The sequence below is a fragment of the Neophocaena asiaeorientalis genome, unplaced genomic scaffold (assembly GCF_003031525.2).
Source record: "Neophocaena asiaeorientalis asiaeorientalis breed wild unplaced genomic scaffold, Neophocaena_asiaeorientalis_V1.1 scaffold10, whole genome shotgun sequence".
NCBI classification, from domain to species: Eukaryota; Metazoa; Chordata; class Mammalia; order Artiodactyla; family Phocoenidae; genus Neophocaena; species Neophocaena asiaeorientalis.
Window position 1 is genome coordinate 4,389,457 of NW_020172817.1, and position 27,156 is coordinate 4,416,612.

Consider the following 27,156-nt stretch of genomic DNA (forward strand, 5'->3'; position numbering starts at 1 on the left):
GATAAAAAGACATCCAGAAAAATTCAAGCGTGCCCAGAAACGCAGCGTCTTTTGTTGAGGGCCTCCCACACCAGCGTGAATTCTGCCACAGTGCCACAGACGCCAATGCCAGCCTCAAGGCGGCTACTGCTTGATTGGCTTTTATTTCTTACCAAAAGCTCAAAATCCAGCCAATTTTTGTACCGAAAGTTGAATGTCAAAAAGTCTAAAAAGTAGGAAATGTCCAGACTGATTTTGGGAGAAAAAAAATAATACTTTGGCATTCTGAATAATAGCATAATAAAATTTAAAACATTACCCTATTATCCAGTTTTATATTCAGAGTATGAAATCACTTTTTACAGTCCTCAAAACTGACAAATTTCACAAAATACAAGTAAGGCCTACATTTCATCAGAGCAAAACGATTCATTCTATTTTTATGCAAAAGTTTGAGGTTGAATGCACGTTTCAGAAACCTAGTCTGGCGTAGGGGCCAGAGGCACACAGACCAGGCAGCTGGAAAAGCTCAGAGCCAGGTGGACCCCGAGCTGGACGAGGCCACGGAGACGGCCGCCGCTGGGGCCGGGGTCTTCCCCAGAGGTGTCCAGTATCTCTGTTTTGTTCGTTAACACCAGTGGTTGAACATAGGCATTTCGCTTCCTTGAAGAAATCCTGGAAAATGTTAAATTTGCAAAATTCTACTCATGTTCGTTTAAAAAAGTTTTTTATTTTTTTTGCAGAAACCTGAATAAAAGACTGTGACACAGCAATGCTGTCTCCGCCCCCGCAGAGTGTTCGAGAAGGTCCTCCACCCCAGCACAGCTTGCAGCCCGAGTCCCAGGCACTGCCGAGCACAGCTCACTCGGAATGCAATTTCACACGATGAACGTACGGCAGCTGATCAGTTATGTTGGTTTGTGTTTCTCTTCAAAATTCAAATGAACAGCTGATTGGCAGGTGAAAGAGAATGAGAAAGGACTTCAAGATAGGTCAAACTCTAGGCAAAAGCCTGCTCTGTAAGAAGTTTTTAATGCTACGAATCGGTCGAACATCGTTCTGGTGTTTGCGCCGCTCAATGAAGGAGGTCAGTCTGGACGTGTCGAGGACGCCCGCGCCTTTGCCGTGGCCATGGCCGTGGCCCGACTGCAGCCACTGCTCCTGGAGGGCCAGCGCAGCCGAGGGACGCTTGGCAGGGTCCTCGTGCAGGAGGAAGCACACGAAGTCCTTGGCCCTCTGGCTCACTCCTTGGAAGTAGTCATCTGGGAAACTAAAGTCTAGCCGGCAAATGTTCAGGCAGGTCTCTTCCACGCTGTCGTCCAGGAAGGGGGACACGCCGCTGAGAAGCACATAGGCCAGCACTCCAACACTCCACGTGTCCGAGGTCAGGGAGACCGGGTTCCCCAGGATGATTTCGGGGGCTGCGAATTCGGGGTTCCCCAGTAACTGGTGGATGTGGTAGGTCGTGTTGAGTTGGACAGCATCTCCAAAGTCAGCTAGTTTGATGGTTGGCTTGGCTAAACTCTGATCCACTAGGATGTTTTCGGGCTAGGAGACAGGACAAGACAACCGTCATCCACTCCGGCAACCCCAATCTCAAGCTGAGGTGCAAGGCTCACCAGGAATCTACGAGGTCGACTGACGCCGACCGTCCACGTGCGAAACAGGACAAAGCCCTCGGGAGGAGGACAGAGAGGCAACCCAGAGGAGAAGCTGCCCTGACTCCTCCGCAGCTGTCATGCGCAGCTGCTGTGTTAAACCATGCCGGTGAGTGAAGCCGGGGATTCACTTCCCTCCCGGCGGTGGCAGCAGCGACCCTCCGCCTCCCGCCTCCGTCACCCTGCTCCAGCCCCACCCCGACCCAGCGACACTCACAGGAACCCCCTGAAATCGCAAGAAATGTCTGAAGAGCTCACACGTTTACCTGGTACTTTATTGTTTGTGTATATCCAACGTTTAAAAACAGAGATTAGAAATCACTGCTCCCATCTCCCGCCCCTTGTGTTGGTCCCCAGTCCCCGCGGGCTCCTGGCCTGGCTTCAGAGGACAGGCTGTGAGTGGGCTCTGCATCCTGCATGGCCGTGCTGGGGTCCCTCGGCTTTCCCGTCCCCGGGGCCCCACTAACCTTTAGGTCCAGGTGTGCTATCCTGCAGTTGTGAAGGTAACGGACGGCTTCCAGAACCTCCCCCAGATATGCCCTGATCTTCCCCTCCGTGAGGTTTCCCCATCGCACCACACATTCCAGGAGCCGTCCCTGGTCAGCCCTGCAGAGGGAGGAATGTGCGTTACGGTGCGGGTCGGTCACTTCAGACCCGTCTCCTGCGATATACGCATCACCTCCGTGCCCCGCTGTCACTGTTCTGTCAGCTTTTGGGGATCACACCTCTACCTGAAGGCAGGACGGGATCAAGGGGGCGATTTCTTTTTAAGCTCACCGTGGAGGCACAAGTGGGGAACACAGCATCTGGACCCACAGAGGGAACTGGGAGGCAGAGATGGGTGCACCCAGGCTCCCCAACCCCGCCCCCAGCAGGCTGCTGGAGGAGGGGATAATGTGAGACCACCTCCCCAAGCCTTAGTCTCGTCGTCTGGAAAATGGGTCATGTGACGGCTGAACGAGAGAACGTTAAGACACGGACAATACAGTGAGGGCTTCGCGTGGGACTCAAAGTCTTCCTACTGTGAAATTGCTTTTAACATTTAAAAAACACCTATACAGAGCAGCCCTGTGCCAGGGACTAAGTGCTTTCTATCAATTCACTTAATCCTCACGACAACCCTCTGGGAAGAGTGTTTTATGGCCCCCATTTTACAGATGAGGAAACGGAGGCACAGAGAAGGTATGTAACTTTCCCAAGGTCACATAGCTCATAAGGGAAGGCTAGACTTGCAAGGAGGTGGTCTGGCCCCAGCCTCCCTGAACACTGGGCTAGGCTGCCCTCTTTGCAAAACAGAAATTTATGGAAAGATCAGCCACCTGTTTGCTAATGTCAAGTAATCAAGGGAACTTCGGTAGTAAGTAGTCTGTTACAAAAATTAACCCTATTAACAGCAATGATGAGGCCAAACCATTTAGTTTCCAGCGAAAAGAAATGACAGCTGGATGCACTGAAAATGTAAACCAGAAACCGAGGTCTTGCAGGAGATTTCTGACAAAGACTCTAGGACTCTCTTTCTTGTTGAAACTCCCTGGGGAAGATACGCAGAGGCTTTTGGTCACCAAGCTTCTAGAGCCAGAAAGCACCTTCCCCGGTACTGAGGGCCCACAGGGGCCAAGCCTCTGCCTGGACATCGTTTTAGCCCCATAATGATCCTTCAAGTCGCTGAGCGTCCACGGGAGCCGAGGTTGAGAAATGAGCCCCAGGTCCGCCGACCTGCCCTTTGCACACGATGGCCAGCCTTGGGGGCGGCTGGGGAGGGCGGAGACCTTTCCTGCTCCCTCCGTCATCTGGGAGGTTCGCTAGGCCAGAGAGAGGGCTGGAGAGGCCCACAGAGATGCTCCAGCGGGAGCCCTGGGCGGGGACACCCTCGAAACATCCCCTGCCCGGGGTCGGCGGGGAGCGAGGCTGAGGCTCGACCTGGCGCCGAGGGCCCTGCAGCAGCTGCACCCGTGAAGGCTGTGATGCGGAGGCACTTCCAAAGTCTTTGCGGATGGGACCAATGGGATGGCGGGTGCGGGACCTCAAGGGAGTGCCCGCGAGCGAGGAGCTCACGGTCCCTGTGACCACGCCCCGCGCGGCTCCACAGGTGGCCCTCCTGCCAGGCCCACTCTTCCCAACAACGTGTCAAGAACTAGGAAATGGGGCTTCCCTGGTGGCGCAGTGCTTGAGAGTCCGCCTGCCGAAGCAGGGGACACGGGTTTGTGCCCCGGTCCGGGAAGATCCCACATGCCGCAGAGCGGCTGGGCCCGTGAGCCGTGGCCTGCACGTCTGGAGCCTGTGCTCCGCAGCGGGAGAGGCCACAACAGTGAGAGGCAAATGGCACAAAAGATGGTGCTCCGGCCGATGGAAACGGACTCAGGAATCCAAGGAAATGTATGAAATGACTCCCCCTGAAAAGGAGGACTAGGACATTCAACAAAGCTACATGACGAGGAGTCTCAGAGAGACCAGAATGTTCTACGGGCAGGGCTTCTCAACCCGGTGTTACTGATACTTTGGGACAACGGTCCTCTGTTGCAGGGCCGCCCTGTGCCTTGTGGGGCGGTGAGCTGTGACCAGCAAAACGTCTGCAGACTTTGCCAAATGTCCCCTGGGGGGCAAAGTGTCCCCGGGCTGAGGCCCCCTGCTCTTGGGTCGGAGCTCTCACACTTTATCTTTAAACGACGCAAGTGTTTCCTGAGATGACACACAGGGCCCAGTAAGTACCACGGGGACCAGCGGGCTGCCCTGGGGGGAGCCACCCCCCTCCAGAGGGCGCACCTACGCTCCCATTCTCATCACCCTTGGAGGGGCAGGACGGGCCCCGGGGCAGAGCTGCAGGCGCCCACCAGCCGGGCTCGCCCAGCTGGGCAGACACGTGGGACCAGCTCAGCCTGAGAGCACGAGCAGGGCTGTGGTCCGCAGAGGCCTGGCCTCTCGGGACCTTTGGGAACCAGGGGGCATCTCCAGGTTGGCTGCGACCCCCGAGGGAGCCTGGGTGGGGAGCATTTGGATGCCAGGTTTGTGCTTCCTCGCCAGGCAGCTGTACTTCCCTCTGGCATTGCTGGAAAGCTCTAGAACTGTGGTCTCTGAGAGCAGACGTGCTTTTTTAGAAGCTCTGTGAATCCTAACATCCTGATTTCTATACTTCTTAGAGAACAAACAGCAAGACCACTTGGAGTCGAGGCCGAGCGCTAGAAAGAGGAGAGGCAGCTGGCGTGTACGCACATTTCCAGAACCAGGACGTAGCTGGTGGCGGTCTCGAAGGTGTCGAGGAGGCCAACCAGCAGCGGGTGCTGGAGGTTCTGCAGGATTCCAAGCTCGTGGGTGACCTGGTCGCGCTTCATCAACTTCTTGTTCACAAACTTCGTGGCCACTGCTCGTTTGGTGCCTTTCTGATCGCATTTCTTAACGACAGAGAATCTGCCCCTGGAAGACAGGTGGAGAAGGTCATTTTCAGAGGACTCTGAGTGTGTCACGGAGAAAAGACTCTTTCAACCCAGGCAGCCTCCCCAGCTGGTAGCCCTGCTCTCCCCGGCCGCCCGTGGAGGGGCTGCAGCCGCGCGACGGCCCCAAGGAAGCCTGCCCATGCCTGTGCCTGTCCTGTCTCCTCCCCTCCCAGAGGTGGGCTCCGTCCGGCTCAGGACAGCCACGTGACTTCCTGCCGCCGCTGAATGGAGCAGCAGTGACATCGTGAGATGTACCAGGCGGCTTCCACCTTGCTCTCGTGGAAACCTCGTCGCGTGAAGAAGCTTGGAACGGACTACTAGGTGGCTCCTGGGCACCCCACGCCCCCCACTTCGGACGGGAGCGTCTACTGTCATCACCGTGTCTGCCTTGCTGCTGCAGGATGTGAGTCGGGGGGCTGGTAACTCATCTCTAGTTTGTGGTCTCCGGAGCTGCACCCAGCGAACCGCACCCAGGAAGCCTCGGCTGCACCTCGACTGGATCCGGATAACAAGATCCTGGACCTCAGGCCTGAGCCGGCTGCCACGGTGGGATGAGATTTGGGGGCTGGGGAATGCAGACTGCGGGGAGGAAGGTGGGCACACTGCTTTGCCCCTCCTCCCACGGACAGGCGGCGTCTCTTTCTCCTCCCTTGAATCTGGGCTGGCTGGTGGCTGTTTGCGTCCACAGGATGTGGACGAAGTGTGGTTGTTAATTTCTGAAGCTGGGCCCTGAGAGGCTGCAGCCTCTGCTTCTGCTCTCCCGGGCTGCGACTGCCATCACACGAGGAGGCCCAGGGTGAACGTTTATGTGGACAGAGGCCACAGACACGCGGGCGAGGCATGGGGGTGCCAGCTGACCGAGCCCAGGAGGGAGCAAGAGAGTAACTGTCCGGTCAGTGGCACGTTGCACAAAGTGATACATCTCTGCTGCTCTGGACAGCAGGGCTGAGCCTCGTGCAGCGACAGATGACTGACAGGCACTTCGGGCTGATCCACACAGGCGTGTGCATGGATCCCTGGGGCCAGCGGACCCCGGAATGGCCATCGGAGTGTACGAGGCTGCTGCTGGCGGCGGGGGGGGGGTGGTCCTCGGAAAGCTTTTTAACGGGGACAAGCTCAGCTGTCACGCTTCTGACCTTCTTCTTGCCCTACGGGACGCGACATGAGGCGTGGCTGAGTGCCGTGCCACCTCAGAAGGAGCAGGGTGACGGAGGGCGCCGCTGAGCCACCGCCTGAGCCCTGGCTGCCGTCCGAAGAGGAACAGCCCCTCTCTGTCGAAGCCCCCTCTTGGTCTACGCAGGGGGACCCTAAACCTCCAGGCACAGCCGAGACCTGAAGGACACATTCAGCCCCTCTCAACTGGGTTCCAGAGAATAATGTACCATGAGACGGGGTGTGAGTGACTCTTCCCTGGATTCTCCCGAGAACGGGCACAGCCAGTGCTGCCTGGGCACGGAGCAGAAGCGCACTCATCACGTCACCGGACGGCTCACGGTATGAAGCCTTGATTCTCTCCTGGAACCTGCACTGGCAATCTTCTCCTCACTTCCTCAGCGTTTAACACCAACAGGCAGTCACCGCTTCCGCTTCGGATGTAATACATCTAACTTCCAACTGCTGGCAAAATCCGCCACTGAACTTTCTCTGTGGGCTCCTACAGAGCTGTGTCTCTGACTCTGCGATCTCGGGAGGGGCTGCGGGTTTTCCACCATACCTGCCGAGCTCAGCCACTTCGCTGTAGAAGCAGTCAAAGTTGTCCTTCCAGGTCACCATGACGCCATCGCTGCCTGGACCTGCAAGAAAGGCAGCGTCTCCCTGAGCCTGGTGTACGGGGCGCCTCTTGGGGAAGGAGACTAGAGCCCTGCGCTGTCCAATGTGGCAGCTGCCCGGGCTGCTGAGCGTCTGAACGGAGGCTCGTGGAAATGGAGACACACCGGAAGTATAAAATCCACACTGCGCTGGGACTTCGTATGGGACAAAGATGGATTTATGTGACAGAAATAAACACACACTTGCTTTTCCATTATTTTCCCATTTGCACTTCCGTAAGACCATTCCTATGAACAGCCTTCTGTCTCCCTAAGCTCCCTTGCTTTCACCAGTGATTTGTTAAAAAAAAAAAAAAATCACCTGTATACTTTTTGTGACATCTTTTAAAAATTAGAACATTGGTGATTCTCTACTGTCAAATTCAAAATTATCTTCCTTTCCTGCTCTGTGATCCAAAACCAGAACCCTTCCCTTCTCTGACTTATGAGGTTAAAATATATGGGATTAAGATATACAGCATATAAACTTCTAAAGACAATTCTGTTTACTGTCTACACTCAGGGCACTCCTGGACTCAATTCATCTTTTAGTCCTTTTATTTATTTACTTACCATAGTCTTAAAAAATTGGTTTTGTTTAATTTACTTAACTTATTTTAGTTCTTTAACTGTCATTCTAGGAGGTACATCCTATACCTGGTGCAGCTGGAGGACCCAGGAGAAATCTCAGCAGCCCTGGGCCGCACAGCTGGCACAGCTGGCCTCCTGTGAAATGGTAGCTGGAAATCAGCCAGTATGTGTTGCTCACTAAGCATGTACATACGTCAGGTGCATCTACAGGAAATTCTAAAAGGTCTAAGATATGAGTTCTGCTGCCAGCAGCTCACGGTTTAGCTGAGGAGAGAGATCAGACCTTGCTGGGCATAGAGGGAGCAAGGGCTTTAGTCCCACCAGGGTCGCTCTGTGCTCATGGAAGGGCTGGGAGGACACACCCTCTGGAAGGGCTGTTACGGTCTAGGACGGGTACAGAGCCTGCTCGGGGCTCACCCACACTCCCATCTTTCCTTTCTTTCCATTCTATTCTACGTGAGACTGACTGAGAGGAGCTTCTCTTAGAACTAAAGCATCAACCGAACCATCGGACAAGTGAGAAGCTGGAGACGAGAATGTTTTGAACACTAGGAGTACAGGCTGCCCTGCTCCCACCTGGAGGCTGGACCAGACGCTCACACGCTCAGTGGCCGTGGGCAGAAGCCCTCACCGTGCGCCTCCCCTGCCCGAGGGCATCCCCCCGGGTGTCCCAGAGGCTGGCCTGCTCCGTGCAGCCTCCGAGTGACTTGTCACGTATCTCAGGCCACATCGAGAGTGTGTGGGGCTCGGGGTGCAGCTTACCTAGAACCCTCAGACTGGCTGAAGACGAGGCTGACCCCATGTCGTTCACTGCGATGCATGTGTAGATGCCGTCGTCCTCGGTGGTCACACCCACGATCTTCAGAGCGGCCTCTCCCAAGTCACTGCCACAGAGGAGGGCACACGGCGTTCAGAAAGGCTCAGCTCTCCCCGCCGCCAGCCCCCCGACCTCTCTCCTTTGGGGTCACAGGAAATGAGGAGCTCAAATGCTGACGGGCAATATCAAGTGGGATTTCAATCCTAGCTGCACACCCAGGTATGACACCTTCCTTCATGGGAGACGTTCCAGGGCCAGAGATGACCCAGGCAATTGGCCACGTCAGTCCCAGTGGAACGAGGTCATGCTCACTGCCTGTGAAACTGACCCCCGAGGGGGCTTCCCTCACCTGTAGGAGATGCTGTAGTGACCATCGCTGTTCAAGGTGTTGTGTTCAGGGCCCTTCCAGGTGACCGAGGCCTTGGGGCGGCCACAGACCCGACATCTAAGAACAACGGTCTCCCCTGTCTCACACGTGACCTCGCTCAAGGGAATGACGAATTCTGGGGGAACTGCGCGAGAAAGGAGTCAGTAACGCTGGTCACCCAGTGCCCCCTCTTGTGCCCACCAACCCCCCGCCCCCAACAAATGAAGGAGATGCTACCCAGGCCCAGAGCTCCACAGAAAACCCACGTCCACAGGCTACACTCGAGTGTCCTGAAATGCCCCGTAGACCTACCCTCTAAAGTCTACAAGAAAAAGAACAGAACTCACCGTCATAGATGTAGTTGGGATTGAGAAGCTGAAATGGAAAAAGCGCACAGGTATTAACCAGATACATGAGCTACTCTAAGATATACTGCTTCTATTCTGGGGCTACAGTTGTTGAAAGATGAAAGGAAACACGACTTGGTTTGCCTGCGTATCAATCAAAACCGACCACATTCCGACTGCCTTCGAATGCACTGGAAGGCTTCGTGTCACACAGGTGTAGGAGAGATTTTTCTTCCTACCCACAAACGCACAGCTTACACTCAGAGAAGTCCCTTTTACGCATCCTATGGGCTGAGTCCAGCAGATCCCCGAACCACCCACTTCTGCAGAATGGCCAGGGCCCTGACTCAGGGGCCTCAAGTTCCCCTCAAGAGACATTTCCTTTCTCCCCAGGCAAAACCTGCACAGGTTTAAGGCAATCTGATTACAGAAGTCAAGTGGACTGAAGCGCCCGCCGAGGGAATCCGCTGCAGCAGTGAACCTGCATCTTGGCATCTAGTCACTTCCCTTGTGGTCTGAGCCACAGCTGCTCTGTGCTCCGTCCGCTTCTGAGGTCCTAGTGTCTGCTCCCTCTGGGAATCCAGCAGCCTTCTCTGTAAGCTACACATGCACCCGCTTAGGGGTTTACCCGTATACCCGGCTCCTCAGAATACATATGCATACCTGCGCCACACTGCCCATGAGAGCGCCCTACAAAGCTCTGCAGGTCTGCTCAAAGGGCAGAGAGAGGCGGGTTGCCGCCAGGCAAGGCTGGGTGCCAGGTCCGCGACGGCTCCTCCTGGGCCGGCCCCAGCCCTGCGTGCTCCCCAAGGAGCACAGGCTCCTGGAGACATCCTTGCTCACCTTCACAGATACCTTGTTGCTGAGTCCTTCCCGAGACTTCCGATAACCGTTCTCTAACTTGCCTTCCCGTTTGCCGTCTTTATCTTTTTTCTCAGATTTTTTCCTTAAACGGAGTGCTGTGTGCCAAGATGTTGACTTCCTGGGGGACCACAACACATTGTTAGTATTACGCTTTCCTGGTGTTCAGCAAACAATTCCTGAAAGCATCAGAGAAAAGCGGACTGTCCAATTTACACGGATATAGGGTGACTGAGATTCCTTTAGGAACAGGGATCTCAGCGAAGAAAAACTTTTCTGCGATTCTCAATGACCAGAGATAAAAGCCAAATGTCTTAAATCAAATTTTAAGGATTAAATATAAAGGTGTCTGTGATGGTTAATTTTACGTATAACTTGACTGGACCTAAATATTTGGTCAAACATCATTCTGGGTGTTTCCAGATGAGATTAACATTTCAACTGGTAGAGTGAAGCAGACTGCCCTCCATAGCGTGGTGGGCCTCATCCAATCAGTTGAAGGCCTGAGTTGAACAAAAAAAGACCAGCCTCCCTGAGCACGAGGGAATTCTCCAGCAGAATACCTTCAGACTTTACCTGCACCACTGGCTCTCCTGGGCCCCCAGCCTGCTGGCCCACAGTGCAGGTCTGGACTCACCAGTCTCCACAACTGTGTGGTTACAATAACCACCCGCTGACCACACATACACCCTACTGGTTCTGTTTCTCTGGAGAACCCTAATACAGGGCCTAAGAATATATTTGAGGAAACAAAGTATAAAATGGGATTCTTGAACAATGTACTAGAATAAAATATCTCTGTGTATCAAGGAGAAACAGGACAAGGGACTGTCAAGGAAGATGGGCTCTTTGTAGCCTGAACTCAAAGCCTGGACTCCCCATGGGGTATAGGTGCTTAGCCCAGAGGTTTGGGGTGGTGCTGGAAGGCTCGCCAGTCTGGGCTGCAAACCAGCCAGGGGTACTGCCATGCCTGGAGAGGAACATGACCACGGCCTGTGCCTTTGAGTCTGGTCTTTTGGGTTGAAGCCTCTGGAGGCTTAAAAATCACAGTTTTGCAATGCTTCCACTGCCAGAAGCCACCTGGCTGACGCCTCCTACAGCCAGAGAGATTCAGGGAAGGGCGGAGTTTGAAACCAGCCCCTGAATTCAGTTTTCTTTAAAGTAATGTTTAACGCGGCAAAATTGGTTTCAAGTTACTTGACTAAAGTAACCTAGTATACATAAGGCACGTTGGCAGTGGCACCACACGGATCTTTAGCTGAAGCTCCCGGGACGAGGATCTTCAGTGATGCAGCCTCAGCGTGCCCGATACGAGTCAGGGGCCCTTGGAAAGTCCTCACCCCTCACCCAAGACCTCGGGGAACTAAAATACCGTGATGCTCCGTCTAGCGGCTTAAAGCTATGTGTGTGCAAATGTAGGTCATTAAAAGAACCCATCAGAACAGGTCTGAGAGATGGAACGCGCCCCACCTTCACCGCGGGGTTCCACATTGTGTATAGAGATGACCTGGTTCAAGAGACCACAGCACTGCTTTCTCCCAATGGGCTTCACCCTCCCAGGGCCGCTATGCCTCGTCTGTGCTCAGCACCGCCTGCCCCCCGCCCCGCCACGGCTGCCCCGCCGGGCACTCACTTGAGAGTCCCGTCGGGGTTCTCCATGATGACTGTGCTGGTATGCCCCAGGACGAAGCCTGGAATCCAGCCCTCGGCTGCGGGGCACTGGTCAGTGGCGGCTCGGAACACCAGAAACATGTTCTGTTGATTGCTGGCCAGAATCTGAACGACCTCTCCTTGATAGACGTTTATCTCATCCTCCTTCACTGCCGTGTAATCGTGTGTCACCAACATGGTGGAGATGCTGCTACTGCTGCTGCTTTCACTCTGTAGAGGGCAAGACGAACAAAAAGGCAGAGGGGAACTGAAATGGGATCTGATGACACGAAGTCGCTCGTCAGCGTGCACCACGGCACGATGGCCCAGGGCAGGGCCCACTGGACGGACGCCTCCACACTCTTTAGCTAACTCGGTGCCTCTTTTTCAGTAACTGACCGTCAGGATTTCTCTAGAAAGCAATTTAGGAACGACACAGTGATGATGACACTTTACTTTGGAAGCTTGATTATTTCAGTCCCATCCTCCTTGCACCGTCAGAGGGATGGCTCATCCTCATGGTGATGCCACGCTGGGTTCCATCTATGTCACAGTCCTGTCACTGTGACTGTCACGCTGCTGGCATCGCTAATCATTTCCACCTTTTTTCCCTTCTAAAGGAGGAATGCGGGACACCTGAAAAGCAGACCAACTACTGTCCTGCTCTCGTGGAGAGTTGCTCTGCCTCCTGTATGTATCCCCGGGTGGGTGGTCCTCCTGTGAGCGTGACGATTCAACTGTCCTGAAGGTGCGGCCGTCGTGGGGACGGCAGAGCATCGCAGAGCAGCTGTGGACAGCACTGGCCTCACAACTCAAGTTTCACGGACAGCCCCTGGCGTGGGAAAGCCTATCTTCCCCTTATCTTGGAGTCCCAGTGGTACCCGATGTCTTCAGGTCACTACTGTGTCTTTAGTGTCCATCACAGTGACTGACACGTGGCAGGCACTCAATACATGTCCAGTATCTCACTCAGTGGAGCAAGACTGCAAAAGTTAAACACAGATCATTTCTCAAGACCATCTACTCAGGTTCACAAGCTGAGTGGTGTGAGCTGCTGAGTAGAAGAAACACAAATGCTGTTTGTCCCAAGCTGTCATTTACCAAGTGACCCCTTTGTTCCAGGGGATGAAGAGGAAGCTGAGACCTCCAAAGCCTGAGCTGCATCTTGTTCAATCCCCTCTGTCAACAGCTGGGATGTGGAAGTGGTGTCAGGCGCCCCACTAGCTTGTTCTCAGGGGCTCCCACCAAAGATGCTGTCTGGCCGTTCACGGCTTCCCAGGACTCCACTGCTTTCCTCCGCTGGTCTCTCGGATGTCTGGGGCAGGTCCTGGGTCGGTGTAGGCGCGACTGTCAGCAACCTTGCCATACGCCTGACGGCTCTGGGCTACTGAGACACACCGGAGTAGACGGCTGACCACTGTCATGGAGCCTGTGTGCTGGGAATTCCAGGGGCCAGGACTCTAGGCCCACAGTGGGTGGTGAAGTTAAATACACCGGAGTGCCAGGTTCTCGGTCCTGTCGCGGCTGAGGAGTCTGGTACGTGTTCCCGTCCCTCGTGGATGTCCACGTCGGGCTCTGGCCTGTGCACACCCCTTCACGCAATTTTATCCTTTTAGCATGACTTATATAGCAACACCCAACAGTGTTGAGACTACAAAGCCACATTTGCTAGAAAATGTAAACAAAACCAACTTCTGTGGCATGGCTCTTTTTTATCATACAGCGTACCACCCTTTGTCTCGTAATGCGAGTATTTTGCCACGATAATAATAGCTATTAATACTTTCTGAAAACCTCCTATGTACCAATCTAAGTACGAGGCATTTAAAAATGGATCTCAATTAATGCCAGTGGGCACGATCACCACCCCTTACACAGTGGAGGTTAGGGATTCGCACGGGTCACCCGGCCTCTGAGAGAGAGGCAGGGCTGTACTTCTATTGCTGCCTGGGTGGGCGGATGCAGGGAGGTGGTGCGTCCACGTTTCGGGCCTGGCGCAGTCACTGCCTGGGCTGATCCACATCCACTCCACTCCTGCTCTCAGCAGAACTTTCCAGAAGGTGTGCGTTAAAGGAGGAAGAAGGACCTGGGCCGTGGGTTAGGCACAGCTGCTGGGCTGTGACCGCAGACAGCTTCACGGAAGCAGACAAGGAGGGAGGAGGCCGCTGCTGACCGCCAGGGGGATAAGACAGTCTGAATCGGGGAGGGGGGGAGCAGGCAGGGCGGTAGCTCTTCTTGACCGAAAAACTTAGGAGTCCTAGAGGACACTCTCAGGCCCATTCTAAGCCTCTCGTGGTCTTCCCAGGCCTCCAGGGCGTTTCTGTAAGGCACCTGGACTCCCTGGCAGTTTCCCTTTCCAGGTTACCAACCACATAAGAAACACTGAGAGGCAGAAATAAAAGGCACCTTTTGCGACCTAAAACCTGCCAGAACGTGTGCCGCATGCGACGGTGCTGGCCTCAGGGTAAGCATCTCGGGGGGAGCCAGGCAGGGCCGGGAACCGAGCACGCTCACGGGGGGCGCAGAGACCAGCACGGGCTCCCACGCTGGGGCGGGTGGCGCTTAGGGAAAAGCGTCCAGATTAGGATGGGCTGAAGAGCTGCTCCCTTGGCTGATCTCGGAGGGGGCCTCGGCTGCGAGGCCACGCCTGCACCCTGAACCTTCAACCAGGTGCTGGCAGGTACAGCATCACTGGGCCTCTGCGTCTCTTCCTCTGGCTGAAACCGTGCTGACGCTCACCTGCACACCTAGCATTTCAGAACTAACTGGAGGTGGGGGTCCTGGCTCCCCTGCAGGACACGGTCAGGCACCACGACCGGGACGCTGGTGGCGGCCACCGCCGAGGAGGCCCGCCCTGACCGCTTATTTCTGAGAATAAGACTACAGGGTACATGTACCAAGACCCGTTTTTCAATTTCTTCCTCAATTAAAGACCGAGGGTAACAAAATAAATAACAAAAAGTAAGAGGAACGAATAAGGCCATGTCCACCCAAACAAGGCATTAACGGAAGTCCAGAGGAAAGAGACATGCAAAAGCCGGATTGCTTCCTTTCTTTTTTTATAAAGAGAGACACAGACCCTTTTAGGGAAATGTATTTAAAAATTTATAAAGCGATCAAACAAACACGCATTAGAACAGTTCTATTCCCTCACGCGTGCCTTTAGGAAGGTGTAACGGGTCAGACCACCTGCCGTGTGGGAAGCAGTCGGGTAGGACAGGGAGGAAGCCAGAGGATGGGGGCCAAGCCCCCCCAGTAACCCTTCTGCTAAGAACGCGGATAGTGATCCACGACGCCCCGCGCCGCCCGCAGCCCACACTGCGCCCCCTGCCAGACAGAGAGCGGGCGCTGGGAATCCAGCCTGCCTGCGCCTCCGCTCCCAGCCGCCGGCCGGAGCCCAACATCCAGGGGCCCTAAAGCAGTCTCTCTCTCTTCCACAGTGAAACTTTTTCTTTCCTTTTTTTTAGGGGGGGGCGGGGGGAAATATTTCCACTGGAGAGATTCCTTCCCCCCACTGTGTCAGCTTAGTTTGCTTTGAGTCACTGTTGGAAATTTCTTGAGGAATTTTTTTTTTCTTTTTTCAGCAGATGAGTCAAAAACGCTGCAAAGATTAATTTAAGGCATAAAAGGGCACAACCAAGCGACGAGCAGAAAGCTGAGAGTGTACAGGTTTCAGTTGACGCAGGAGGTAGACAGCAGGGGCACGGACCCCCCTAATAAAAGTGTGCGAGGAAGGCAGGGGCGAGAGAGGAAGTTCCCAGATATGCTGCTGCTCGGAAAACGTGAGAGGCTTAGAGATGCTGCATTCGGAAGGTTAATGATCTGCTTTCCCGTATTAGGGAGACACAAACAAAGCAAGGAGCGAGTTAGTAGAGATGAGAGCGCGCCGTCCGCCGGCGGGAGCAGGAAGTTAGAAGGCGTCCCCGCGTGTCCGCGCGGCCAGGGCACAGGGCGGACGGAGCTGGTGACCGCAGCGCAGCGGCCAGGAGCCCAGAGTTAGTACGAGGACAGCGGCGGCCACGCGGGAGGTTTAGCAGAAGAGCCGCGGGACAGAGGCAGCGGGGCGGGCGGGCGGAGGCGGCCGGGCGCTCTTACCCCATTGCTCTGGGTGGACTGCACGGACTGCTCGCTGGCCGAGGAGCACGTGCTCATGCGGTCCGTGTCCTTGCTGGGGGCCGCGTGGCGCTGCGCCTGCCGCTGGAGGGAGTCACTGTCCCCCGGGAAGGTGAAGGAGCCGGGCCGGCTGGCGGGGGAGGCGGGGATGGAGCTCCAGAAGGAGCCCCCCTTCTGCAGGGGGCTGCTGGGGGGCAAGGGCTCCTTGCCGAACGGAGAGGGGAACGCAGCCGAGAGAGGAGAGTTCAGAGGCGAGATGGCCCCGGGCCTGGGCTTGCCCGGCGGCAGGGAGCCCGGGCCGCTCCGCGCCTCCTTGGCGGGTCCATCCTGCTGCGCGCCCGCGGCGTTCCCAGCCGCCTTCCGGGGGCTCTCCAGCACCTTCATCTTGGGGATCGGCTCCGCTTCTCGCTCGGGACCTTCGGGCTCTCCGCTGGGGGGCGCCCTGGTGGGCTGGCCGGCCTCCAGGGCGGGGCTGCTGCTGGGAGGAGGCAGTGACGGGCCGGGAGTGGACATACCTGACATCTTGTCTGCCTCTGCCTGGTTCGAGGCTGCAGAGGAGACCAGCACGGGGGAGTGGTGTCTGACAGGCTGGGGGATCCGGGAGGGCCTGCTTCTGCTCGCGCTGGGGAGTGATGTCAAGGCTGCAAGACACAGAAGAGACTCAGTCAGGGCACCGAGAAAAGGACGGTCACAGGGGCGGAGGGAAAAGGGGGCACGATGAATGGAGAGGGAGCGCTGGCTTAATGGCCCAGGGTCAAGTCACAGGGTGGCCACCAACTTCCAGTCACCGTCATCCAGAAACACCCACCCACCCTCCAGGCAGCAGGCTGACACCACCCATCAGGGAAGGCAAAAGAAAAGCTCTTAAATTTAACTACTCTCCTGTTCATGAACGAGTTAAACTGGCCCCTGCGTGTGCGAGGCGGGAGGGAGCAGAAGTGCAGGGTGACGGAGGAGGCGCGCTGCTGCGGGGAGAAGTTTACCGCCCAGGAGCAGCCAGCACAGCCTTAGCATCCCCGCCAAGTGAAAAGGGGTGGAATCGGCCTGGAGCATCCCAGGCAGATGGCCAGGGTCAACGGTGAGGCCCAGGGCTGCCAGGGGAGATTCAAGTGGGACTCCACCGGTACCAGCTGGCTCCCGCGCTGGGAAAGCTTAGCCCAGCTGCCGCAAAGGTCTTCGTTAAACCAGGGAGCAGTTAGGCAAAGAAGAACCTGGCTGGGGGTTACCCCACGCTGAGGTGGTGTTAGAGACCTCCACCCCGGGAAGGGAAGGAGCTCCACAAACCCTTGTGGGTCGTGAAGCTGTCCCATCTCCGGGCTTTAGTGATTCAGTTACAGCATCACCTGCAGGAAAATGCAGGAAGCACGCCCAATAAGATATATGGAAACTAACACAAATTCTTAAAGAGCTAAAACCTTTGAGACGTGCGACAATCAGATGTAGCCCCTTTCTGCCTGGGAGGCATCAGGCAGATGTGAAGGAGCATTCTGGAGCCATACGACATTTGACAAGCTCTGTGTTGGCCGCGGCCCCCGCTCACAGGACGAACGGGAGAGCAAAGTGGGGAAGCAGGCCCGGAGCCCACTCTATTCCCGACCTCCTTCAGCCCTCGGGAACAGTATCAACAGTCTCTAGACTGAGCGCCCAGGAAACGTGAACAGCACGGCCCACTCGTGCCTGCAATTCGGGAAGCAGTTCATTTTATTTTAAAGAAGACGGTAAAAGTTTAGAGATTTCTCAGTAGTTAACCTGCTATGGACTGGCATTCAATGCAGTACTTAAGAGCTACACGTTTCAAGAGACCTGCATTCGCTCTCAGTCGTGGGAGCAAAACTATTTTCTCCATGCACAGGAGCCGTCCCCCGCACCGGCCAGCCCCAGCCATCCAGTTCTAACTGCACATGGAAGAGATGCTCAGTCTACAGTCTGGACGGGAGCCTGGGGTTAACACCCGGGCAGCTGATGACCCCTTGGCCAAAAATGCCACGTGACCTTGACTTTTCACTGAGTGCCTGTGTTCCTGAATGTCGCTCGAGATATGGGGGTGGTTTTATGTGACAGAGAGATTACAGCATCCTACTGGACCGGGGTGTAGACACGGAACACGGACATGGAGAAAAGGACAAGGACGTGACACTGAATGAGTATCTAGCTTCTCACTGCATTTGACGCTCTTCACTAATCACCGAATTAAAACCAGAGTCCAAGTCAGCGGCCACCAAGAGAAGCCAGCAGTTTCAGGTCAGGAATATGGAGAGTCGAACTGTCTGAAGCGTAAGGTCTGTGCGGCCGCTCTCCCTGCGGAGAAGGCCTTTCCCTGGGGTGGCTGGCACCTCACCACTGTCCTGTGTTCTACTGCATTATTACTGTATTGCTCCTCTAAAATCACTCCTGTCGTGGAAGTGGGAAGGAAAAAAGATGCCTTGTTTTTATAACGAGGAGGGTGGTGCAGATGTACAAGGTGGTCAAACACAAGTTTTAAAGTTGCACCCAAGAATGTCTCCAACATCTCTGGCCAATTACATCTGCTGCCTTAGTTTTTCTCATGCATTTCTTTCCCAGAACAGGGTTCTGGGCGCAGGTGGTACGAGAGCCTGTGGGACAGAGTGAACAGTACAGTGGTGAGGGGCACATGGCTGCTCTGAATCCCGACTTTGCCACCAGCAACTCGTGGGACTTGGAGTGAATTACGAATCCACTTTGTGCCTCAGCTTCGTCATCTATAAAATGGGAATAATATCACTACTTGCCACTTTGGGTCGTTCTGAAGATGAAATGAAGCAATATATATATGGACAATGCTTAGAACAGAGCCTGGTCCACAGTAAGTGCTCAGTAAGTCCTGTCATTCCTAGTCGTGTGTAATAGGGGAGAGACGAGAAATAGGAATGTGTACATTAGGGAAAGAAAACACGTGCCCAGTAACAACACACATTACCATTTAAAAAATTGCGCTGGTTTTCTAAAATTTGGTTGATTTCATGGATCCATGCTTGCCGAACACTTGGACTGGATGAATGCAAGATGAAGGTCTCCACCACGTCACCCGTCCTTGATGTCAGAGCGAATTTACAGGGATCATTCTCCACGTTTTCCTCCAGGCAAAGGCAACTCACCTTAAAAAAAAATTAAAGCATTAGTCACAATGGCCAAAAGGTAGAAGCAACCCGAGTGTCCATCAACAGGTGAATGGATCATCGAAACGCAGTCTGTATATACAAAGGACTATTATTCAGCCTTAAAAAGGAAAGACACTCTGTCACAGGCTACAACATGGGTGGGCCTGGAGGACATTATGCTACGTGAAGTGGGCCAGCTATGCATAGACAACACTGTTACGATTCCTCTTAGATGAGGCACCTAGGGTAGTCAGATTCCTCGAGACGGTAAGTAGAAGGGTGGCTGCAGGGCTGGGGGGATGGAATGGGGAGCTAGTGTTTAATGAGGATGAGTTTTACTTTTACAAGATGGAAAGAGTCCTGGAGATGGATGGTGGTGATGGCTGCACGACAATATGGATGTACCTAATGCCACTGGACTATACTCTTAGAAATGGTTAAGATGGTAAATTTTATGTTACGAGGATACCACAATAAAAAAACCGAAGCACATTTATTTCCACTGGTCAAGTGCAAAGTGAAGTTCATCCTAGGTCAGAACTGAAACCACCACTTTTTGGCTGAGCCGCCATTTTTACTGCCTCAGAAATCATTGTCTTGCTTTTTTATGACTCCTTTAACTCAGGTACATGGGGATGACCAGGGGTTTAACTAGCAGCTTAAACAGTTAACTAGAAAGGTTAACCTGCTGGGACCTCAGGCCTCCTCTGTCTCACCTTTGGTTTGTCCCCTTTACAAGACTCAGGGCCATCTGCAGTCATTTTATTTGTCTTTTTCTTCTACCAGAGAGCAAGCCAACCTACCTTGTCCATCCCTACAGCCCCTGCCCAGCTCTGAGGGCAGAGTAGGTCCTTGTTGAATGGAGAAGAGAAGACGACCCTGGGTAAGCTATCCTCTGAACTTAAATAATTTTACATGGTCCTAGAGAAGATGGAGCACAAAAACTAACCAAGAAGAGGTCTTCTCATTATGGTAAAAATGAATGCTGCAGCCACATGTGTAAGACATCAGCCACTGGGGAACACAGACCGTAGACAGATGGAGTGAATTTAAAGGTTCTGAAACGTTATTAGAAAATTCTCTAAATATTTAATAAACTGAAGATCAGGACATGTCATAATTAAGAAGGAGACAGTTTATCAGCATGATGGGTACATGCGTTAACCCGTGAGAAAACAGGCAAACACAAGTTACCTTGATACTGTTCTTAAACAGGAATCCTGGCACGGAGAAGCCCTTTTTTTTATCGAGCGGCTCACTGAAAATGACGATCTGCTCAAAGAGGAACACCCGCCTCTCTTTGCATCGAGGCAGAAGCCCCGTGTCTTGGTCCGTGACCAAGAATGTGTCCTGCAAGAGCAGCTTGCCCTGGGCAACAATTTTACCCTAGAACACGGAGAAGGGGGCAAAGAAATAGGAGAAGAAAACATTGCATTCGAAGTTAAGACACAGGAAGTTGTTTTTTGTTTTTTAGCTTTCCTCCCACAGAATGCTACATTTTAAACATATTTTTCTTGTCTTAATTTATACAGCATAAACATTTCTTTCACTAAAATGAGGTCTTAGCTCCAAACAGAAAAATCATCTAAATAAAATTCTTGCCAGCCTCTGTGTAAATCACTGGCCTCAGTTACAGTCAAAGACTGAAAGTGGATCTAAGGATCTAGTTCACAGTGGAAGAATGCTTCTCAAGGTGCGGTCCGCGGCCCGGTGGCACCAGCACCCCGGCGGGACCCGCTCACAAAAGCACAGGAGCCTGGGTTTTCAGAAGCTCTCCAGGAGAGCCTGTGTGTGCTTTTTGGAGAACCACAGCACCAGCACGTTAAACCCAGATCTCTAGCAAAACAGTAGGCAAGAAAAGTAAAACCTTCCCGCCTTCTTACTCAACAGTCAAATTGAAAAAAAAAAAAAAAAAGAAATAAAGGCTTCTGGTTCTGAATATCTTTAGGATACTAATAGGTAATATGTAATCTGAGTAGACTGTCAACTCATAGGAAAGTCTGTAGGCTAACGATGAGCACAGTGACCCTGGGGTCAAACTCGCAGGCTGACAGAGGACAGAAGGACGGGCCCCCTGCTTTCCACTACGCCTCATGCCAGGGAAGGAAACTCCGCTCCTGCAGCAGCAGAGGCCCCAAGAGACAAAGCAGAGTCCTGCCTGTTCCCGCCACAAGGCGCTGGGCTTTGAGCAGAGGAAGGTACCCCCCCAAAGCAAATCAAATGCACCAAAAGAAGGTGAAAGAAAATATCAATCAGGTTGAAGGACGGTGAGAGACGCCAGAAAACCAAGCAAAAAGGATCAGCTTTCTCCAGGTGGAGACAAAGAATCCGAGACCAAAGAAAGTGATGGCAGCCAGAGGCCGAGGTTAAAGAAGAACGCATTACGTCAAATCCTTGCAGCCGCCCGACGTTCATCATGTCGTTGCAGCGCTTGGGGACGATGCACATGACCTCCACGGCTCTCTGCGGGGTGGCGTGGGGGGAAAGCAGAGTGAGCGTTCAGTTCCAGAGGGCAAGGCTGGAGCGCTAACCCTCAGATGCCGCTCCTCGATCAGTTCCTCCCCGTTCCCGCCCGCTGGTGTGCAGAGGGCACATCCGGGGCTGGGTAGACCCGCTGTCACCCGCCGCCCCCACCCCCCCAGGGACAGGCTGGGGACGCGCGGGGATTGAGAGGGGAGCCCAGGGCCCAGGGGTGTTAAGTACCTCTAGTTCTGACGTATCCAGGCTGGCTTTTTTGGAATACTTGAGGAAGTCCTGCAAGGGAAATGGAGAGAAGGGCATGACGAGGGTGATGGTCGCACAGCAGTAACCTTTTTGATCACGTGAGATGCCAGGCACTGGGTAATCCTCGTTTTTTCCTCCCAGTAACACAAAGAAAAGGTATCCTTTTGTGTATTTCAAGGCACAGTAGAGCAAAGTCAGACCAGATCTATCAAAGCGGGTCATGGTTCCTGTTTCACTCCAAGACAAGCGCTCATCTCTCTTTACATCCAGGTTCTAAGTTTTATACGTGAAGGAATCTCAACAACTCTAACAGTCACTTTCATGGTGGAAGATGGTGTGACTTTGCCTTCAGTGGTGCTTAGGAGTTTGAATCAATCAAGGGCCACTGCTGAGCCCATAGAGAGGAACAGGCAGGGATTAAATATTTGATTTCATCTGGAGCCCCAAGAAGATCAGAAAATATGTAAGGTGGATAGAGCCCAAGAAAGCTCATTGGTATTCAAGCTCTGTGGTGGGGAAAAAGCTCACTTTCACGGACCTTTGGCTCAGAACCTGATGTAAATGATAGTGTAAGGTGCCTTATTAAATTTTAAAAGATTTACTCAAATATTTCAAATCAGAAATGACAAGGCTGCTTCGTATTTTTTATAGAAAAGATTCCCGTCACCTGCCAAACCCTTCCATCCCCTCACGAGTCTTGTCCTCCCGCCACACGGGCTCCTGCCCCCAGCACGGGCACCGGCAAAGCCTCACCTTCAGCAGCAGCTGGTACTTCATGATTCTCTGCACTGGTTTGATCAGCAAGTCTGTGAGCTGCAGCCTGTGGCCGAGGCGCTGCTTTAAGTCCTGTGGTTTCAAAGCAGAAAGAAGGATCGTAAGTTTTGTCTTTTAAAGTCCCCGTAACTGTCAGAAATGCTAACTAACTACACTGCAGTAGAAGTAACTACTTCTAGAAAAGAGTAAAAAAGAGAAAAGATGCCACGCTGCACACAACCAACAAGTGCTGTGCCTTCGCTCAGAATGTCCGAGTCTGACACTGAAAGATTTCTGAGCCGTTTTTCAAAAGCGTCTTTAATGCTTGCCTAAAATGGCCTTCTCTCAATTGCTTTCTTTTATTCATACAAACAAGTATTTTATTTCTAGGCTAAAAGTCGAGATCATGAATTATTCTGAATTTGGAATGAGCCTTAAGTTTGAAATTGATTTTTAGAACCCCTTATTTTAACCATGACCCCAGTCCTCTGAATACTAAGGGATACGATCACAGCTTGAATTTACACTCATTTCTCTGATTTATAGGAAAGAAATACAGGTTCAGAACTCATATAACTGAGGCTAAATTTCCTGAGGATTGCTTAATGTCCTGGGAAACAAATGATATTTCAATTTCTTGAAATCAACTGTAACAAAGAAATACTTTGTTTGTAACTTAGGTCTTACCTCAAAAAAGGTATCGATGTATTCTGAAACAATGTGCTCAGACTTTGGTTTATTTTGACAATAAACTATGTACATGTGCAACCTTCTCTCCTAGGAATGAAAGGCACACAGATGGGTTAGAACACAGGTGCACATGCAAGTGTCAGCTCATTCATAAAGGAACGTTTCTTAAAACCCCATACTTTACCCAGCAAATACGAGAGGCTGTGAAAGGACACAGTTCTTAATGTTAAACGAAGAATCATTCTCCCCCTCTTCAAACCTTGCCAGTGGTCCCAGGAAGCCTGGCTCTTTTCAGGAGGTTAGAAAAACCTCTTTAGTCTCAAATACTGAGGGCAGCAAGCCATCCCTTAATGCCCTGATCCTCAAAGTGTGGTGTGCACACCCCTGGGGTCCCTGAGGCCTTTCGGGGACCCATTAGATCAAAACTATTTTCCAAACAATACTAAGCTGTCATCTGCCCTTTCTGTTGCGCTACCATTTGTAGTGATGTGCAAAACCAGTGGTGGGAGAAACTGCTGGCATCTTAGCAAATATCTTTCACTGCTACACATGCCAGTTTCACCTAAGGATGTCCTTGATGAAGTGATAAAAATTCGTTGTATTAAAACTCAGCCATGGGGAATTCTCTGGTGGCGCAGTGGTTAAGAATCCGCCTGCCAACGCAGAACAGATGGGTTCGAGCCCTGGTCCGGGAAGATCCCACATGTTGCGGAGCAACTAAGCCCGTGTGCCACAACTACTGAGCCTGCGCTCTAGAGCCCGCGAGCCACAGCTACCGAGCCCACGTGCCACAACTACTGAAGCCTGAGCACCTACAGCCTGTGCTCCGCAACAAGAGAAGCCACCGCAATGAGAAGCCCACGCACTGCAACGAAGAGTAGCCCTGCTCACCACAACTAGAGAAAGCCCGTACGCAGCAACAATGACCCAACGCAGTCATACATACATACACACATACATAAATAAATAAATACCAAAAAAAAAAAAACCCTCAACCATGGACTATACATCTTTTTAACGCTCCTGTGACAAAATGGAGATCCTTGTGACACTTGTGCCATGTGCTACAGGAGTCAAGGAAAAGCCCTCGTGTGGCTGAGCCATGAGCTGAACCGACTGCTTGTTTTCATGGACCATTTTTACTTGAAAGAATGATGGACACAAACTATAATTATTTACACGTGGGTATCTGGTAGGCAGTTTCCTGAATATGAATAAAATAAGCCTGTCTCATTTCAAGGCAAACAACCTGCAATGTCTATTAATAATGAAAACTTGAGCTGTCAAGCAAAAAATTATACTTTTGGAAAACATGGATTTGCTACCTGGAACATGACAATACTTAAAGACAATACTTAAAGAACATTGACAATACTCAATGAACAAATCTGATTTCTTGATACTGTTTATTGAAATGTTTCAACATCTGGAAGATCTGCCTGAATCAGTGAACCAGAATTTACAATGCAGGATGTCACAAGCTGGTGCAGGGGTAAAAGAGCCTTTAAGTGTGAGGCAGTTCAATGGCTTCTAGTGCAACAGCAAGAGAGGAGTTCACCAATGGGTTTTCAGACTCCATGTTGCGACTAACCTTTAAGAAATTCTCACTTGTTGAGTTTTGATGTAGTATCTAAGAAAATTATCTATACTTATCGGAAAAGGCTATTAAAACACTCATCCCTTTCCATCCAAATATCTGTGAGGATGGATTTTCTTCATAAATTTTAACTAAAAAACACACTACAATAGGTTCAATACAGAAACTGATATAAAAATGCATCTGTCTTCTATTAAGCCAGACATTAAGGAGATTTGCAAAAATACAAAAATCCTGGTCACTAATTTTTTGAAAATACAGTATTTTTTCCTAGAAAAACCCCCAAACTTTTACTGTTGACATGCTTCTTTTAGATACACACAAAAATTTGGTTATTATATTAAACCCACTGCACGTCTCGATACATCACCACCTGCACCAGACACCTGTTTGCCTACAGACATCCCCAAATGTTCCTCCTTCTGGTCTGGCTCTGGTCCCCTTCTGACCATCCTGTACTGTTTGTGAACTGAACAGCCAACTGGGGCCAGGTGACTGGGAAAGCTGATCATTCACGTGTAGAAGAGCAACAGGGGATTTTGAGTCCAACTCGCCGACATTGTACAGTTTGATTTTATTCTTAATGTTAAGTACTTTTGTAACCCACACATGAGTTCACCTTTAATCTGACAAGCCAATTACTAAATATGACAATACAGAACGGAATGTAAATAATGCTATTGTACTTACATGTTTAACAAAAAGGGATCCTAGTTTTTCTGGATCTTCAAGGCACTTCTCCAACTCTCCTAAAAAAAAGCTGAAATGAAAGGAGAAATATTAGAACCATTTCCAACTTGGCCTGCTAATTTTAGATTGAGATTTATATTTTCAAAATATTCTGTTTTGACAAAAACAATTGGGAAGTGTAAAGTATATGCTTAACAAATACAATGCACACTGAAAACATTCTGTTAGGACAGAAAACAGAAAGAGACACAGGTTTACAAGGCAAGGCAGAGTGAGACATCCCTTGACTGGCAAACTTCCCTTCCTCTGGATAATCAACCTTTTTGTCTCACTTTGTTTTTAAATGACACAAACAGTAATATCCCATCTGAATATGGAGTAAAAAAATAAATGTTTCAAAGCAATTGGTCATTTTTCTTTCTAAAAACTTGGTCCTCATACCTGTGAGTTTCATATTCTTTCCATGGTAATTTTTAGGAGGCTCAAATTGGATAATAACAGATACAAAATACTGAATTGTTACCTGGGCTGGCTTTATAAAGTTTTCTCAAATATTATCAAAATCAACTTCTAGGTGGCACATATTAGCTTCCATTAAGATCGGAATTAGGTATCCACAGGAACAAAGCAGCTGGGGACAACTACTCTTCACTTCTTCTGGGCCACAGTAGTTGGTAAGATGTATGCCCACCTTAATTATCACTTACATATGTTGATATTTGTATCTGGTATTGTACTAACCTGCAAACCAGTACACCAATGAATGCTACATTGAACTGTGTTGCACTTGAGGATTCAATATCCCCTAGTTCTGCGCACGCCAGGGCAGACACCACATTGCCGGGAGCAATTTCTCTGTCTGGTCGTCCCAGGGGCCTTGTGCCGTTTCCCCTTCCCTGTCACAGCTTAAAACCAGCCTTGGGAGCAGATGACTAGATAACAGCACCGAATGTCCTTTTTTAAAATAGGTTTCACTGTAGATTAGGACAGGTGTGGCAAGGTACTGGGATCAAATTTGATTTTCATGGGCAATCATGTCTACTTTCCCCATTAAAGCTGACTTGAAAAAACTCTCTAACAGTAATTTGGATTTATTAAAGAGGTGGCTGCAATGCTAATTAGAAACACTCATCGAGTCTCACTCTATGCAGATGTTATCCTAAGTGCTTTACATGTATTAACTCGGTCACTCTTCACAAAAGTCCCATGAGGAGGGTAACACCGTGACCCACGTTGTGTAGAGGAAAGGATGGAGGCAAAGAGAGGGGAAGCAAAGGGCTCGGGGTCAGGACCGTGCTGTGAACCCAGGCGGTCAGGCTCGGTGACTGGGTTTCCAGCCTTCCCAACACGGGCAACCTGGATGGGTCAGCACAAAGAAGGTAAGAGACTTCCTCGTGCTGTGAAATGCAACCAGAAAAGGCCTCGGAACACCAATATTTCCTTTACACCAGCTACCTCCATGGGGCCACATAGGTAAGGAAATGAAATGAGTCAACAAATATCCTTTCTCGTTCGCTTGGCGTGATGCAGTTTAGCGGGTGATGACAGACTGTCCACCAACGAACATGGTATGTATTTTACGTACTCTCTGTGCCAGTCGTAAATCTGATGGATGTTGCCAAACACAATCTTGTCTTTGCCTTTCATGTCATCGGGAACGCCATCTTCTTTCATAAGTGCCATGTAGCCCTAAAATTAAATATTTAAAGATAAGATTATTTCATTGAACACGTTTGAATCAAGTAATGGTTTACTGATTGAGAGCCACAAAGGATAAAAGAGATGTACGCACTGTCTTGTAAACTAATTCTTTATGTAAGAACAAAAACCCTTTGTGGGGCTTCCCTGGTGGCGCAGTGGTTGAGAGTCCGCCTGCCGACGCAGGGGACACGGGTTCGTGCCCCGGTCTGGGAAGATCCCACATGCCACGGAGCAGCTGGGCCCATGAGCCATGGCCGCTG

At 51.5% G+C, this 27,156-nt stretch overlaps 1 protein-coding gene across 1 annotated transcript in view; it reads right to left on the reverse strand.

The window, feature by feature from the left end:
- Positions 1 to 689: 689 nt before the first annotated feature.
- The window catches only part of TRIO (trio Rho guanine nucleotide exchange factor), a 237,022-nt gene continuing 210,555 nt past the window's right edge, over positions 690 to 27,156 (reverse strand). Inside the window, 19 exon segments of the mRNA XM_024741724.1 lie at positions 690 to 1,527; positions 2,105 to 2,243; positions 4,848 to 5,048; positions 6,783 to 6,861; positions 8,230 to 8,351; positions 8,634 to 8,796; positions 8,999 to 9,026; positions 9,842 to 9,980; positions 11,493 to 11,740; positions 16,138 to 16,249; positions 16,251 to 16,263; positions 18,561 to 18,738; positions 19,936 to 20,127; positions 21,127 to 21,204; positions 21,445 to 21,495; positions 22,219 to 22,311; positions 22,906 to 22,995; positions 25,196 to 25,265; positions 26,781 to 26,884. Coding sequence (XP_024597492.1) covers positions 973 to 1,527; positions 2,105 to 2,243; positions 4,848 to 5,048; positions 6,783 to 6,861; positions 8,230 to 8,351; positions 8,634 to 8,796; positions 8,999 to 9,026; positions 9,842 to 9,980; positions 11,493 to 11,740; positions 16,138 to 16,249; positions 16,251 to 16,263; positions 18,561 to 18,738; positions 19,936 to 20,127; positions 21,127 to 21,204; positions 21,445 to 21,495; positions 22,219 to 22,311; positions 22,906 to 22,995; positions 25,196 to 25,265; positions 26,781 to 26,884 — 2,655 coding nt within the window. The 3' untranslated portion in view covers positions 690 to 972.